This window comes from Micropterus salmoides, unplaced genomic scaffold (assembly GCF_014851395.1).
Source record: "Micropterus salmoides isolate LMB-PRFRI ecotype aquatic unplaced genomic scaffold, ASM1485139v1 Ms_hic_scaffold_4, whole genome shotgun sequence".
Taxonomy (NCBI): Eukaryota; Metazoa; Chordata; class Actinopteri; order Centrarchiformes; family Centrarchidae; genus Micropterus; species Micropterus salmoides.
Genome location: NW_024043372.1, coordinates 39,846,229 through 39,862,902, shown reverse-complemented (window position 1 = coordinate 39,862,902; position 16,674 = coordinate 39,846,229). Strand labels below are relative to the sequence as shown.

Below are 16,674 nucleotides of genomic sequence, written 5' to 3'. Positions count from 1 at the left end.
CGCCCCCTAGAGGTAGAAGTATGTGGATTTAGGCGCCTGAGGGACTCGTGAGGTTGTGAACCTACCCTGTGAGTTTCGCGTCCCTAGCAGTTACCATCTAGGACGCAGTATGAGTTTTACGCACAGAAGAAAAAAATAATAAAAATCCGAGCGAAAACAATAGGGTTCCCAGCTCCGCTGGTACTGGGAACCGCGATGCCTTGCATTCGCGGGTTCCCAGCCCACTCGGGCTTGGACACCTAATAATAATAATAATAATGAATACTTGTAACTCTCATATTCACTGATTGTGGCCGGTAAGAAAGGGAAGGGGATTCAGACAACCAGAACAAAACTATAACTTTGAATTCGGAGATTAATCTAATATTCCGGGTTAAATAGGCATGACAAAATTCAGAATTGGGAATGCTGTTTCTTTCAGTCTTTCTGATGATTCTGGGAAGGATTCTGAGGTGTTGAAAATAGATTGATTTTTCTTGTAGAATATGGAAGATATTTTAACTTTGTTCTGAGTCAAGCTGAGAAATCAACAAACCATCTTCTTTTGGAAAGACTGTTCATGTGACTGAATTACTATCATACCTAATTTTCCCTATTTACCTTTGCTTTTATCCAAAGTAACTTACAATTGCTATTGCTAGAGGTGTCCTCTGGAGCAACAGGGAGTTAATGTCTTGCTCAGGGACACATTGGTGGACGTGTCACCATGGAGGATTGAACCCGGTTCTCTCGCACCAAAGGCATGTGTCTTATCCACTGCTCTATCACCACGCTGCATGATTACCTGCATGTTAATGTGCATGCAAGAGTTTACTTTATGAAATGGTCACATGTGGTTTGTGACACTAACAAAGTTTGCAATGTGAGTGTTAGTGAGTGATAATATTTCAAACCTTTGAGGAAGTACATACCAAAAAGTGTTTGTTAAAGCCATTTGTAACAAGGCAGCAGTAGAAAAAACTTTTTGTCTCTGCAGGCAGTGGATCCCATGCAGGCTATCGCGGTGAGTTGCTTTAACTTTTCTTTGAATTTAAGTTTCATGGTATTCAGCAGTTAGCACTATGTAATGTCCAATTTGTCTTTTCTCTGAGAAGTCTTCGGAGAACATGAGTGTGTCAGTCACCTTCTTCAGACTGTTTCGTGTCATGCGTCTGGTGAAACTTTTGAATCGCTCTGAAGGGATACGGAATCTTCTGTGGACCTTCATCAAATCCCTTCAGGTCAGTATCATCACTCAGCATAATTCAGCCTGTAGTTTGATGTTACTGTGGCCCAATCCCAATCTACACCCTAAGGTTTAAGCACTAAACCCACACAGGCTTAACTGACGCCCGCTGTGTGCAGGGCCAATAACCAATAACCGAACTGAGCAAATTTACAAACTATAAGCAACAATAAGCCTACTGACATGTACCAAAAATGTTCATGTGCAGTATCTTGAGAAATAGGGGCAAAAATAACACAGGATTTAAAGCATGCAAAAACACACAAGGAAGGATCTAGGAAAACAAAGCAGAACATCAAAAGAGCATGGGCAAAACATAACAATGGACAAGAAACTAGAATACACAGAGTGAAAAACACAAGGAATGTAAAGTAGGAAAAATATTCAAACCAAAACTCCCCACAACAGCAAGAGTATACAAGAATAAAAACATGACCCTATATTTCTCTGTGGGTTTTCCCATTTATTTGTGGCCTGCTAGCTTGGCATTTAGTTCTGTTAGCCTGTCTCGATAATGATGCCACTATGAGACAAGCATTTTAGTGTCAACCAGTGTGTGAGCACTGCAAACAATTTCTAGTCTATTCTTAGCTGATTTGGCAAAAGTAGCTATCAAGCTTGCTAGAAATGCTCCTGTTAACTGTATGAATAAAGAGCATGTCAGCCAGCTGCTCATTTGTTGGTCACTTCCTTTCTATGACACTACAGCATTAGTTTTTTTTAGCAAACTACCCAAAGTTAGGAAGGCCACAAACATATGCACTATATATCCTAGGCCACATGATGGCGTAGAAAATTCAGCGTCAGAGCTTGATGCACTTCACGATGTGACAGTGGGACAGCCCTGAGCTATCACATAGTGGGAACGAGCATCAAAGTCCTGACTGTGGGGACTGGGATTGGGACTGGGATTGGGCCTGTGTCTCTGACAGTGTCATGGGTTGTTGTGTTGCAGGCTCTTCCCTATGTGGCCCTGCTTATTCTCATGCTGTTCTTTATATACGCTGTGGTTGGAATGCAGGTATGCACACACACAGACACACACACATACACATTCATATAGAGCAGGTCTAGACCGTACTCTGTGATATTATTTACAGAGACCCAACAGTTCCCATCATGAGCAAGCAATAGGCGACAGAGGCAATTAAAAACGTCTTTTTAATAGGCAGAAACCTTTTTTCAGAAAAATGGCTCAGGGTGGGCGGCCATCTGCCTTGACAGGCTTGGGTTGAGGGGGAAGGAGAGAGAGAAAGAGAGAGGGAGAGAGGGCCTCTCCCCTCCCAACACAATATCCACACTGAAATACCGACAGTAAAGGTAGTAGTACAGGCTGAAAATGAATAATGGTACAGATAATTACAGTAACGTTAATGATAACAACAGGACTAGACTAGAATCTGGACGTCAAAATTAACTTACTGCGGAGGACCTAAATAACATTAGCTATGGCTGCAAGCTTGAGTTACTCAAGTCGCTGAGTTGAGTGCTAAAAAACATTACCAACATTGGAGAGACCCTTATATTGATATTGTGTAGCAGAATGCCAGCAGTCAGTAAATGTATCTTTCTCTCCCAGTTTCAAAACTCTGGGCAACCTTGTGAACCGTGTCCTGTTAAGCTAGATATTTCCTAGCAACACAAAGGGAAATTCTGATGCCCAGGAACTATATTTTATACACACACATATGTTATAATATGATATAATGTTCTTTTATCCAATCCAATCCAATCCATTTTATTTATATAGCACATTTTAAAAAACAGGTTTACAAAGTGCTGGACAACAAATAAAACATAAAAACATAGAACAACACATAGAACACAGAACAACAACATAAGACCACACAGTTTTCATGCTGGGTTAAAAGCCAAGGAATACAAGTGAGCTTTAAGACGGGATTTAAAACATTTGAGGGTCGGGGCTAATTTGACCTGTGGAGGTAGCTCATTCCACAGTTTAGGGGCTGCTGCTGAAAAAGCATGGTCGCCCCTGGTTTAACCTGGTTTTTGGAGCGACCAGCCAAAGTTGATCAGTAGACCTAAGTGACCGTGATGGGGGTGTAAACTTGTAAGAGGTGCCAACCCATTCAGTGATTTAAAAACAAACAATAGGATCTTAAAATGTATTCTAAAATGGACCGGGAGCCAGTGTAGCGAGGCCAGGACCAGTGTAATGTGTTCATGCATGCGAGTTCCGGTTAAAAGATGAGCGGCCAAGTTTTGTACTGTAATCGTGAGAGAGAGGTTTGGTTAACACCAATGTAAAGTGCATTACAGTAGTCCAGACAAGTTGAGATAAAAGTATGAATCACATGTTGAAAGTACTTACGAAGCTGTAGAAGTACAGTCTTTAAAATTTTTATATAAAAGTAAGCTTCGAGAGGTTCCATAACTGCTTCTTTGAAATATGTTGGAACGACACCTGTTGCCAAACTACTATTTATAATTTTTTAGACATTTAGGCCAATAGTCTCCCAGTCTTCCATAAAGAGGCACAAGGGGGCACAGTATGAGGGTTTTAGTTGGGTGACAATTTTAGTGAGATTTAAAAGCAACGCTGGCTCAAACTGACTAACTATGGAATAGTCAAAAGCAGGGGATGGGATATGGGCTCTGATAGTGGCAACCTTGCCTAAAAAGAAGTTAAGAAGATTTTCACTTCAGACGAAGCTTCCAGGCAGGAGGATTGTGGAGAGTTTAATAAAGAATCAATAGTGTTAAAAAGGACACGAGGTTTATTAAAATTTTGGGAGATAATGTCAGAATTTTCTGATATTTTCTCAAGCTCTCCTTAAAGACTTCATATGATACATGAAGTTTGTTCTTTTTCCCCCTGCGTTCAGCTCTCCTGCACACTCGCCATTGAGCCATGGCTCGGATTTAGATCTGGGGCAACTAACTTTTTGCGGTGCAACAATGTTAAGAATATCGGAACAGGTGGAGAGGAAGGAAGAAAGTAATTGCTCTGTGTCAGGGTTAGCCATAACTATCACCAGACTTAGTTATATTAATAAAAGCAGAAGTAAACTGAGCAGCAGTGGAGGGCTTAAACACACGACACAGGCGCGTAGGAGCAGGCAGTTTGAGAGTATGAGAGGGCAAAGTAAGACATGTATGTGATCAGAAAAAGCAGCATTATGTACTTGGATGTTAGTAATAGGCAACCCATAAGATAAAACAAGATCTAATGTGTAAGTATCAATCATATCTAAGTCTTTAGCAAGTGGTTTTGAAGGACAGCATACATGTATGTTAAAATCTTGTTAGAATCTGTCATGATCCCAGCCAGGAAAAAATTTGATTAAATTTGTTGAAAAAGTTTTGTTGGCAAGATGCCTTGATGTAAGTAAGATAACATCTCGTTTTTATGCTCCGTGAGTGTAATGGATGAGGCAGGGACTAAGATCTGCCTGATGCCAAGAAGGTTAATGGGTATTATACCTAACATAACAATGTCTTTTCTGCAGATATTTGGTAAAATTGCACTGGTTGACGGCACATACATCAACAGAAACAACAACTTCCAGACATTCCCACAGGCTGTGCTGCTGTTATTCAGGTTTGTGGTCTGTCTTCTGTTAAAGCTACGCAAATCCACAAAACAGCACAGTTCCACACAGCTGGTACTACTACATTCCAAAGAGAACTTGTACTGTAAATAGCTTGTTATTGAATTAAATCTAGTACAAATCAACAGCATGTATGCAATTTAATTTCCAACTTTGTTCAGGCAAGGAAACATTACACAGCAGTGACTCATTGGCCTTTCAGTACGAGTGTGTGATTGGACGTTTCTATCTGTGTGTGCAGGTGTGCAACAGGGGAGGCATGGCATGAAGTGATGTTAGCGTGTATGTACGGGAAGAGGTGTGACCCCAAGTCTGACTACCTGCCTGGGGAGGAGTACACCTGTGGATCCAACTTTGCCATCATCTACTTCATGAGTTTCTACATGCTCTGTGCCTTTCTGGTAAAACATCCACCACATACATTAAAGTGTACACCTGTTTCAGCTTCAACACCTGTAGAAATACAGCTCTCTACAGCAGCTGCTTTTCACTCATGTTGTTGCCTGACATGGAAAGCAGCACAGGGACTCGTGTGAACTACAATGTTCTGAAGATGGACTACAAAAAGCGCATCTTTGACACTGTGCCCCATGTTGTTGTAATGCAGGCTATCTAAAGGTGGACAACACGGTGGAATATATTACTTCATAACCAAGATAGCAAAAAGGCAGATAAGGTTCCTACCAGTCACTAAATAATGGACAGGGTTGTCACATTGAGAATGCTCACACTCACCCTCCTGCCCACCCATAGGCGTATTTATCAACATGAATCCCAATTGTATGTACAGTGTTTTCCACAGAATGACAGCGTAACTGTGCCGAGAGAGAGAGAGGGAGCGACGGGGCGAGAGGAGATGCTGAGAGAATATATGCACTGATTGGAGCTCTGTCATCAAATATGATTTTACCCATTTTAAATAGTAACAAAATCAATCAAAAATCAGTGTTGATAATGTGGCAGGCCGCCACAAATAAATCAGTGTGTGGGAAACGCCTACTGTAGAGGTTATCCAGCTTGATCTTTGCCTTTATTAAGGCAAGGGTGTCAGCATCTGTGACTGAAGTATTAATTTGCTGAAGGCTGCAGTACATAACGTGAGGCTACATGCTGCAACATTATCCTCACTTTGATCGAGTTACAAGACTAGTAACAGCTCGAATGGGTCTCAGTTACTGTTGACAGTTTAAGATATATGCATATTAGCAAGTTATGGCATAAGAGAGAAAAGACTTAATAGCCAATGGTAACTTACATGGTGATCAACCTCCTTTATCCTTCATGGTTGGTGATTTCCTTTTTTTTATTGTAGAAAACACTTAATTTCAACAACCCGAAACATAAAACGGTGTTGAAACAGTATTAGATTACAAAAAAGCCAAAAGAAAACAAATCAAAAGAAAGAATGTAATTGTCTTATTAAAGTATCATAATGTGTGTCTGTGTTGCAAGGATCTTGCTAAATGTGGTTTATGGATTTTATCGTTTGAGTTTTTGTGAAGGAATTGTGGGACGGCATTCTCTCCTTTTCTTTCATAAAGGATGGTCAGGTGTACCCTATGCTAAAGAAGATATGAAAGGAAGCATTGAGGTACCTTTCCTTAGCTTTTAGAGAATTCGAACAGCTCTTATAATGGCTGCCACTGAAATACTTCTGGTTCACTTCACTCAGTTAGGAACCTTCCTTAGAAAAAAAGACTTTTCGAACGCAGCCTATAAGTGCCCCCTTCAGGTGGTTCTGTTCCTTCTCTCTGGCTTTTGTCCACTCTGTTGATATGTTGTCCGCTCTGTGGTGCAGGGATCTGATGACCCCTAGCTTTTGTCCAGTGGGTGGTGGGAATCAAGAAGTAAGTATTGATCCGTGTGTGGGTTTCCTGAACACTTCAATTTGCAGGCTCCTGTCCTCTTCAGTCTGTACAACACAGTCCAGGAAAGCTAAACTGTTGGACATGTGGACATCTTCTCGTGTGAACTTGATGTTATTGTCCACGGAGTTGATGTGCTCTGTGAAGGCTTGCACTTCTTGGATTTAATTTTGAATTTTGATAATATATCTGGTTTTACAGCTTTACAGCTGTTTCTAAGGTTCCTGAGTTTAGAGATAAGTTGTTGCCAGTTGATGGCAGGTCTTGGTGAATTACAGTAGTCGTAACTACTGAGAGCTATGGGAATACTTGACTCTCTGTCAGCCTGGCCACAGTGCTGAAAAGAAACCTGGAGTTGTTCCTATTTTCCTCTATTAATGACGAGTAGTACGCTGCTCTGGCATTACGGAGGGCCTTCCTATAAGTTTTAAGACTATGTTGCCAAATTAAACGAGAATTTTCCAGTTTGGTGGAACGCCAAATATCCGCGATATTTGCTTTAATTTGCAGGTTTCACACACATTTACTTTAGTGAATGCCCATTCTAGTTAGTGTGAGTGTCACTTTAGTTGTCTTCGCTTTAGTTGTCTTCGCTCTTTATTATTTATTTATTTATTATTATATACCCCATTTTCGGTGTCTATCTTCTCCCTCACCATTTATCCTAGAAACTTTGTTCCAACAATGTACATCCTGTTCAGGAGATTTATACTATTACTTTTATTGCTGATATGTGTAATGGCTGATTTTATATTAATATTTTTATGTGAAAAAAATCAGTGGGTTTCAATGGGAGCAGAGGATCAACTTTCTTCCAACCTACTCAACTTTAAGAGCTAAATGCTCCGGCATATGTGCAGCTACAGACTCCATTTGAGCTGCAGGTTGCAGAAAAGATGTTGATCTTTCAAAGTTGCATTTGGTGTTTGCTAGAAAAATATTTAGTTTAGGAGCTATGCCCTGTTTAGTTTAGGAGCTATGCCCTTCCTTTTACAGCTTTTAGCAGACTTTAGAGTGTGTCATGTGATCATGTTAGAGCAGGGGTGGAACAGTGACTTTTAAAATTTGACAGACGGGCCGGGCTAGCACCAGATGCATACATATCAAACATAAAATAGAAATTACAGTTTTAATACTTACATAAACTCTTAGTGGGAACAGTGTTGTTGATCACCCTTTTTTGCCAGTGCATCAAAGTCTGGTGTTAGTTTTGTTGTGGCAATTCTCAGAACAGATCTGAGGATCAACTCACCTGGGATCTGTGGGGTGGTTTGTTGGTTTTCATCACACTAAAAGCTTAATGAAGCAAAAAATCATCCAGTTTAAGAGAGTTGAACTTCTCCTTTAAGACGGTGTCACATTGGAGATCAATTAGTTCCAACTGCAACTCCTGTGGCGCCGTTTCAGGGTCTTGTGTGAAGGGACATGACACCAGCTGAAGTGATTTGTCAATTTTTCCAAAATCAGAGAAGCAACGGCAGAATTCTTCATTCAGGTCGTCCAGTGATTTCCTGTATTTTTTCACATGTCAATGGGCCTCTTTCAGCGTAGCCAGTGTGGGGAAATGAGCGAATGACTTGTTTGACATTTGCTTTGAGAATAAAGCTAGCTTGGATTTGAAGGCACAAACTGGTCTTTCCCTTCACTTTCAGCTCATTCATGTGTGTCAGTATGTCCACAGCAAAAGCTAGATCACAAAGCCAATCTATGTCACTCAGCTCAGGAAAATTGTCAGCTTTCTTTGGAGTGGTAAAGCGAGTCCTAGTGATCAGTATCAATGTCTTCAAGAAACTTAATAAACTGACGATACTGAAGTCCCCCCGCACGAAAAAAGTTAATGACTTTTACAACGGGCTTCACTACGTGGTCAAGCTGCAATACGGATTTACACAGTGCTTTTTGGTGGATTATGCAGTGTAAGAAAATTACCTCCTGCTCAGGGTTGTCCTCTTTCACCCTCTCCTGGATTCTTTTGAGCAACCCGACGTTTTTTCCAGTCAGATTTGCCGATCCATCTGTGGTAACGTTGGCGAGCGTACTCCAAGGTAGCTTGAGCCTCTTGATGACCCCCGACACGCTGTCATACAAGTCCTCTCCCCCGTTTTCCCCTTTAGGGATTCCATAGCTAAAAACTCCTCAGTTATCCCAAAATTGTCATTAATCCCTCTGATAAAAATTAAAAGCTGAGCGGTGTCCTTTATGTCGTTACTTTCGTCTAGTGCCAATGAATATAATGTAAATGACTATGCTTTTTGTTTAGCTCGCTAGCTAAGTCTTCGTCAATTAGCTCAACACGGCGAGACATTGTCCTGCGTGATAAGCTAATTTTTTCAAATTTGTTCTTGCTCAGGACACAAGGTACCTGCTGTCTCCACCATGCACTCTTTGAGAAATCTCCTTCGGGGAAAGGCTTGCTGGTCTTTGCTAGTTTGAATGCCAGCAAATAACTCACCTTCGTGATTGATTCTTGGATGGCAGTTTGTCGGATAAAGGTGTTTGCTGAGCCTGCAAACTAGCTGCCAACCTCTGAGCGGTAGCTGTCCTTTCTTGCGTTGACTGGTTGTTAGCGTAATTAGCATGCTTGGTGGAAAAGTGACGGCTGATGTTGTATTCCTTTAAAACCGCAAAGGTTTCTTGGCAAACAAGACATACATAGATACATACAAGACATACATACAACCTTTGACCCGACTTCAATAAAAAGTATTTAGTTGTCCATTCCTTATTAAACACTTGGCACTCACTGTCGACTTTTCTGTGTTGACAGTGTTTGGTCATTAAGCACCCTCTGTTGGTGCTTCAGAGGCATTTCATGTCCATGAAAACCAGAGCAAATAGAGAAAGTTGAAATCAGCATTGAACCAGTGTGTCTCAGTAGCACAGTGGTTAAGTGCTTCCTTACCACCACCAAGTTGGTGGTTTGAATCCAGACTGAACTGAAGAAATGCTTCTGTAAACACAGTTAATTTTTGATGGCCTTAACGTTCTTGAAAACTTACAAAACTTTAAACACACGCCAGGAGGGTCAAAAACCAAAAAGAAGTTTGGTTATTTTGGATTTAATTGTCATATTTGGCGATTTATACACTCCGCACTTTTAACAAACTCATCCTAGAGAATTAGTCCGTGCGACTTTCCAGAAATTTTCGCTGTGCAGTCTTATCCCATCAATGATCACATGTTGTACAAATGGTGAGTTTTGGTCTACCGGGGCAGTCCGTGGCGTGGAATTTCAATGATTTGCCACGAAACAGGAAGTTGTTAAAACTTAAGTATACATGCTCACATCTGTACCAAATTTTATGTGATTGATAATGGCCCCACCACCCACACATCTACATGCCAAAATTTAGTTATAGTCATTGCGCAACCTACTGGCAACAGGAAGTAAGCCTTGTGTGACACCCATTATGCGATTAATATAAATTTGATGTACTACAAAACATATCATTACTGGGTGCTCCTTTGCACCACATAGAGGACACAGGAAGTGACTTTTAAGTATTTTGTGCAGTGTCCAAAATGCGTGACAATTCAGAATTCAGACAGAATCACATGTTTAGTTCACCAAAGAGTGAAACTATTAAGATATATGTTACATGTAAAACACTCTGCATTAAGAGATTATAATATACATGTTTCTTATATGTATAATAATATTTGATGATAACCTTACATTGTGTGATGCAATAGAATTTACTGTGCACACTTCAAGTTGTGTTGAAATGAGTGAAGCAATGAGTAGTTCTGCATTAAGAAAGAATTAACCTCTGCTTTCCTATAATATTTTCTATATAATATTTTCATAATGATAGGACGTCAGTGTGGATCTGTTCTAGGGAAGTGTGCTGGTGGCGCCCTGGGCAATGCTCTAGTTCTTGTTTAAGAACAGTTTCTTCATTTTAGCAGCTAGGATTATACATCAATGTGCTGCAGCTAATTCAACATTTCATCACAGAAGTTGTCTCAATTTGGTAGCGTTGCCTTATTTGCAGATTAGGCAGTCTGGTGTGGGACATCTAGCTTACCAAGCTTTCACTGCACATGTGGTGAACCTCTCCAACCACCTGGTGCAGTGCCACAGTCATACTCACACAAACATAGTAGAGCAGACACATTTATTGCCTTTATCCTTCACAGATCATCAACCTGTTTGTGGCTGTCATCATGGATAACTTTGACTACTTGACACGTGATTGGTCCATTCTTGGCCCCCAGCATTTGGATGAGTTCAAGAAAATATGGGCAGAATACGATCCCGAGGCCACGTAAGTTTTAGTGTGTGTAAGTTTACCATAACCTTTTATTTGCTGTTTATTAGAATAATCTAACATAAATGATGCCAAAGGGAAAAAGTTCTATTCTTTATTATAGTAATACTAATGTAAGGGCAGTCTCCCCTGCACAGGCATGCTAACAGAATCTCCGTCTATATAATGACGTCATATTAAACTACTTTTTGTTCGGTGATGGTGGGTGGTGGATTGAGCTGTCCAATACAGGTTCAGAGTGGCATTAGGCAGGGAGGTACCATTTCTGGACAGCTGTACTCCTTAGCTATTGAGCCTCTTCTGAATGAGCTAAGATCTAGGCCAGGGGTTGGCAAATAAGTCTGGCATCAGGCCAGAGTTTTTTCAAGTCATTAGATGGCAGGCCAAAACATCGCCAGTTGACCATTTATTCAATTCAATTCCATTTTGTTTATAGTACCAAATCACAACAACAGTTATCTCAGAGCGCTTTTCCTAAAAGAGCAGGTCTAGACCATACTCTGTGATGTTATTTACAGAAGCCCAACAGTTCCCACCAAGAGCAAGCACTAGGCGACAGAGGCAAGGAAAAACTTCCTTTTAAGAGGCAGAAACCTCGAGCAGAACCATGGCTCAGGGTGGGCGGCCATCTGCCTCGACCGGTTGGGGTGAAGGAGAGAGAGGGAGGGAGAGAGAGAGAGAGAGAGAGGGAGAGAGAGGGAGAGAGAGAGAGAGAGGGAGAGAGAGAGAGAGAGAGAGAGGAGGCAGCCTACACAATATATACACACAGAGGTACAGACAGTAAAGGTGATGTTGCTATAGACTAAATGAAAAATGGTACAGATATTTATAGTAGTGTTAATGGTAACAGTCGTAATGTTAATGATTATAATAACAATAATAACAATAGGACTAGTAACAATAGTCGTTGCAGTAGAGGGTGTCGAGCAGGAACACGGGGGCAGCAGGTGACCCGCAGCCACAGATCCAGACTCCACAGCTCCAGAGCCAGAAAACCTGCAGGAAGTGATAGGAGAGAGGAGAGAGATGAGAAAGCACAAGACTACCAGAAAGGGGAGAAGTTGTGTTAGTAACATGCAATAATGGGATGAGGTTGCATACAGAGGGAGAGAAAGTAGAGGAGAGAGGAGCTCAGTGCATCATGGGAAATCCCCCGGCAGTCTAGGCCTATAGCAGCATAACTAAGGGATGGTTCAGGACTCACCTGAGCCAGCCCTAACTATAAGCTTTATCAAAGAGGAAAGTCTTAAGCCTACTCTTAAATGTGGAGATGGTGTCTGCCTCCTGAACCCAACAAAATCATATCTAGTATAGAAGTGCTGACTAAGGGTAAAACTTCTTTAAGCAACCTAGTCGGGATGGGGTCTAAGAGGCAGGTTGATGATTTAGATGAAGAAATTATTGAAGTTAGTTGATAAAGATTGAGGAAAGTAAAGCAGTCCAAACATACATCAGGCTTTACAGCTGTTTCTAAGGTTCCTGAGTTGAGAGATAAGTCGGTGCCAGTTGAGGGCAGGTCTTGGTGAATTTTGTTTCTTATAGTTAGAATTTTATCATTAAAGAAGCTCATGAAGTTGTCAGAGCTGTGACTCTTTGTCAGCCTGGCTACAGCGCTGAAAAGAAACCTAGGGTTGTTGTAATTTTCCTCTAACAATGATGAGTAATATACTGCTCTGGGCTAATTGAAATTAGCATACGAGTCTTCCTTTATTTTGTGACTTGGACATTAATTAAAAGCTGATGGAATCACATCCTTATTAGCTAGAGCATTACAAATAGACACGCCATTAGGCAAAAATTTCTATATGAGCAATACAAACTCAAAAGTTATCAAGTAGTGGTCAGATAAAAAGGGATTCTTTGGGAACACTATTAGACTTTGACAGACTGTATTGTCATTAAACTGCACATTCACAATGTACATTTGAGCAAGATTTGTTTGCATTTTAGATGTATTGTAAAAGTGAAATGAATAGTGCAGATATTAACAGTTGCTCAGTGCAATAGAGTTCACAGTGTCCATTAGATGTTCAATTTCAATACCATATACCAGAATAAGGTCGAGGGTGCGGGTGAAACAGTGAGTCGGTTTATGAACACTTTGAGAGAAGCCAATTGAATTTAAAAGAAAAAATGCAATACTGAAGCTGTCATTCTCAACGTCCACATGAATATTAAAATCCCCTACAATAATAACTTTGTCCGTTTTAAGGACTAAAGTTGACAAAAACTCTGCAAATTCAGATAAGAATTCAGAGTACGGACCAGGTGCTCAGTACACTATAACGAAGAGAATTGGTTGCAGTGATTTCCAACTTGGGTGTGAAAGACTAAGAACAAGGCTTTCAAATGAGTTATAATTTAGTTTAGGTTTAGAGCTGATTAGTAGGCCTGAGTTGAAGATAGATGCAACTCCAACTCAACTTGTTATGCCATCCAGGCTATGTTTCATCAGGTACAGGTGCCTGATAAACATGTGAACTTCCTTCGCTTTCTTTGGTGGCCTAGTGGCAACACTGACCAAGAACCAGCGGAACATCGAATGAGGGTTCACTTGTTTGGAGCTATATCATCCCCAGGTTGTGCCAATTATGCCTTGAGAAGAACTGAAGGTCAATGTGTCTGATTTTCCAGATGAAGTGATCAGCATAGTTCAGATCAGCATAGTAGAGAGAAGCAATTCAAATTGCAAAGGACTTGACTGCGATCTATGATAAAGGCAGATTTAGTCTCCTAAAATGAGTGACGAATAGCCGCTCAGTGTTGATGTCAATCCCAGGTAACATCATGTCACATTCTGCTTGTCGGCCATGTTTTAGTTTTGCCCTCTTGAGTTTTTGTCATATTTGATCAGTTCAGTATCTGTTATTTAGTATGTTGTTTAAGGGTCCAGTCCGGTCTGTTGTCCTGTGTCCAGTCTGTTAATGTCATTGTAACCTCTGCTTGATTTGTTATCCCTTTTGATTATTATCTCTGTGTTTATCTGTTCAGTTATCTTAGTCTGTGGTTGAGTTGTCAGTGTTGTCCTGTTACCTTGTCGTCCTTAGCCACTCTGTGTCATTAGTTCGGTCCCTGTTTGTGTTGTTGCTAACGCCTTGTGTTAAACTCCCTGTTTCTGTCATGTTTAGTTAAACCTTAGCAGTTGGTCCATGTTTTCTGTTTGTGGTTTTGGTCCCTGGTATAGTGTTCTCTGTTTAGTCTTGTGTATTCCCTTGTTCATCTACTGGTTCTGTTTAGCTCTGCATCTCAGCCCTGTGTCCTAGTTGTGTCTCAGTTCATGTCTTAGTGTTTACTTTTGGTCTGTGTACTCGGGTGTTCTGGGTTAACTGTCTCTCTGCTGGCCTGCCTCTCTGTTGCCCCCTGTTGTCTCTGCTTGCCTGCCTGTCTCTGTTTTCCTGCTGTCTGTCTGCCTCCCTCGTTAACCTGATCCCAGTCACCCATGTTGCTCCATCCCAGCTCGTTAACCCATGTGTGCATATATACTTGTTTGTTCCCTCAGTCTGTGTCCGGTCATTTTATTGTCATGTGTAGTGTGTTACACTCAGTCGTGTGTTTGGAGGAGTGTTCTGTCTTATTCTGGATTACCTGCCTGTTTTGGACCTAGTTCCAGTGCTGTATGGATTCGGCTTTATTTTGGACTCTGTCTGCACCTTTCTGTGTACACCCTGTGTTTCAGTAAGTTTGAATAAACCTCTGCCATGGTGTCTTGCGTTTGGGCTCTCACCTCCTCTGCGCTCACCACCATTTGTGACACATCAGAGCAACAGAGATGAAAGAAGTGGCTTTGGACACGGACCAGCTTCCTATGGAAAGAGCACTTGGAATGCAGTGGTATATTGAATCTGACTAATTTAGGTTCAAGGCTTCAGTATAGGAACAGCCACAGACCAAGAGAGGCATTTTGTCTGTGGTCAGCTCACTGTATGATCCATTAGGTTTTTTGGGTCCCTTAATCATGCCAGCTAAGTTAATGTTGCAGGAGCTTCTGCAGAAGAAACTGTGATGAACAAATACCCCCTTCCTTCTCTAACAGTGGTCTGATTGGTGAGAGGATTCAAGATGGATCTCTGCATTAAAACTTCTGACTTTGGAACATCTGTAACAGCCCATATTCATAATTTTTCAGATGCCAGTCCAGTTGGATATGGTATGGTGTCTTACCTGAGACTGAAAAATGGTGATAAAGTGCATGTTTCATTTCTTGTGGGAAAGACCAGAGTTACGCCCCTGAAGCAAATCACCATTCCTTATCTGGAGCTCACAGCAGCAGTTCTGGCTGAATGCTCCACAGACATTGACCAGTGTATGTGGACTCCAAGGTCAATCCTGCAGATGAAGCATCTCGTGGATTGAGAGCAGAGGAATTTCTCACACACAGGAAATGGATTAAAGGTCCAGAGTTTTTCTTTTTGTCAGAGGAGTGGCCTACCTCTGACATGGGTTTAGCTGTGATTCCTGCTGATGACCCAGAGGCCAAAAGAGAAGTAGCAGTGAATGCTATTGTCAAGCAATCAGAAGATCCCACAGACCATCTCATCAATTACTTTTAATCTTGGAGGAAGCTTAAAACATCTGTTGCCTGGTTCCTCAAGCTTAAAAGAGTTCTTTTGCTTCCGAGTCAAAAGAGAAAACAACTTAAAGCCACTGAGAGTGACAAAGATATGCAGGAGTTAAAGGTTCCGTCAAACAGAAACTTCAGAGCTTAAAAGCCACAAATGGAGGGAAAACCTTGACCCCAGAAAGTTTTGATGAAGCAGAAAAGGCAATACATTGTTTTTTCAGACCTGGAAATGGCCAGCGAGGTAGAGGCAATACCAAACGACAGACCCATTAGAAAGGTCTCCGATGACCCTAATAACCTTGAGGCCCTTGCAGCAAACCATAATATTCTGCTAAAAGGAAAACCCATTTTTCTCACCAGACTCTTTGAGCAGAATGACTTGTATATTAGAAAGAAGATGGAAGCAAGTACAGTGTATTGCTGAGCTCTTTTGGAAAATATGGACGTTTTAGGGGCCTGAGTGTTGGAGCTACTTCTTTTTTTAGAATTTAATTTAATAATTAAATATCAATTTCTTTTGTTGCTGTTTTTCCTTAAAGAATTTAGAATTAGCTTGATTTCAACTTTAATGTTATTATTTTAGTTAATTTGAGTACTTATTTGGGTTTTTGGTTTGAAGGTACTGGGCAGCTTGGGCAGGTGAATCTACATATAGAGGTAGTCACATTTAGCATGGGTCGGCACCGGGATAAGTTCATGGTATTTGACCAGGGCAAAGAGGCTGCAGACACCATTTGTTTGTTTGCTTGCTTCAGTGGAAATAAATTGCATAAACACTATCCTTGCCTGGACAAGATTCGTTCCTCAGGTGCCTCATTGGCCGTTTGATTTTGAGTTTTTTCATTTAATTTTTTGTTCTTTTTGTCTGATTTAAATTGAGGACAAACCACCACTACAGTTAACCAACATGTCCAGATTTTGGGTTTTGCTTAATATACTTGTCTCTGTTCACTCACTTCTGTTTGTATTTGTGTGAGTATAAACTCATTTATTTGTGATTTACAGGGGGCGCATTAAGCACCTTGATGTGGTAACACTACTACGGAGAATACCTCCTCCTCTGGGTTTTGGCAAGTTTTGTCCTCATCGTATAGCCTGCAAGGTGAGAAAAATGTTCAGCCTGATGTCTGATGAATGTTTCTGATGAAATCACTCAAGTGCCCCCTGAGACTCAGGATGT

At 41.0% G+C, this 16,674-nt stretch overlaps 1 protein-coding gene across 1 annotated transcript in view; it reads left to right on the top strand.

Annotated features, from left to right (window-relative positions):
- The window catches only part of LOC119886874 (dihydropyridine-sensitive L-type skeletal muscle calcium channel subunit alpha-1-like), a 144,395-nt gene extending 127,740 nt beyond the window's left edge, over nt 1-16,655 (top strand). Inside the window, exons 31-37 of the mRNA XM_038697844.1 lie at nt 977-1,003; nt 1,095-1,220; nt 2,181-2,246; nt 4,696-4,787; nt 5,039-5,198; nt 10,803-10,930; nt 16,500-16,655. Coding sequence (XP_038553772.1) covers nt 977-1,003; nt 1,095-1,220; nt 2,181-2,246; nt 4,696-4,787; nt 5,039-5,198; nt 10,803-10,930; nt 16,500-16,638 — 738 coding nt within the window. The 3' untranslated portion in view covers nt 16,639-16,655. The remainder of the gene's footprint in view (nt 1-976; nt 1,004-1,094; nt 1,221-2,180; nt 2,247-4,695; nt 4,788-5,038; nt 5,199-10,802; nt 10,931-16,499) is intronic.
- Nucleotides 16,656-16,674: the final 19 nt, after the last annotated feature.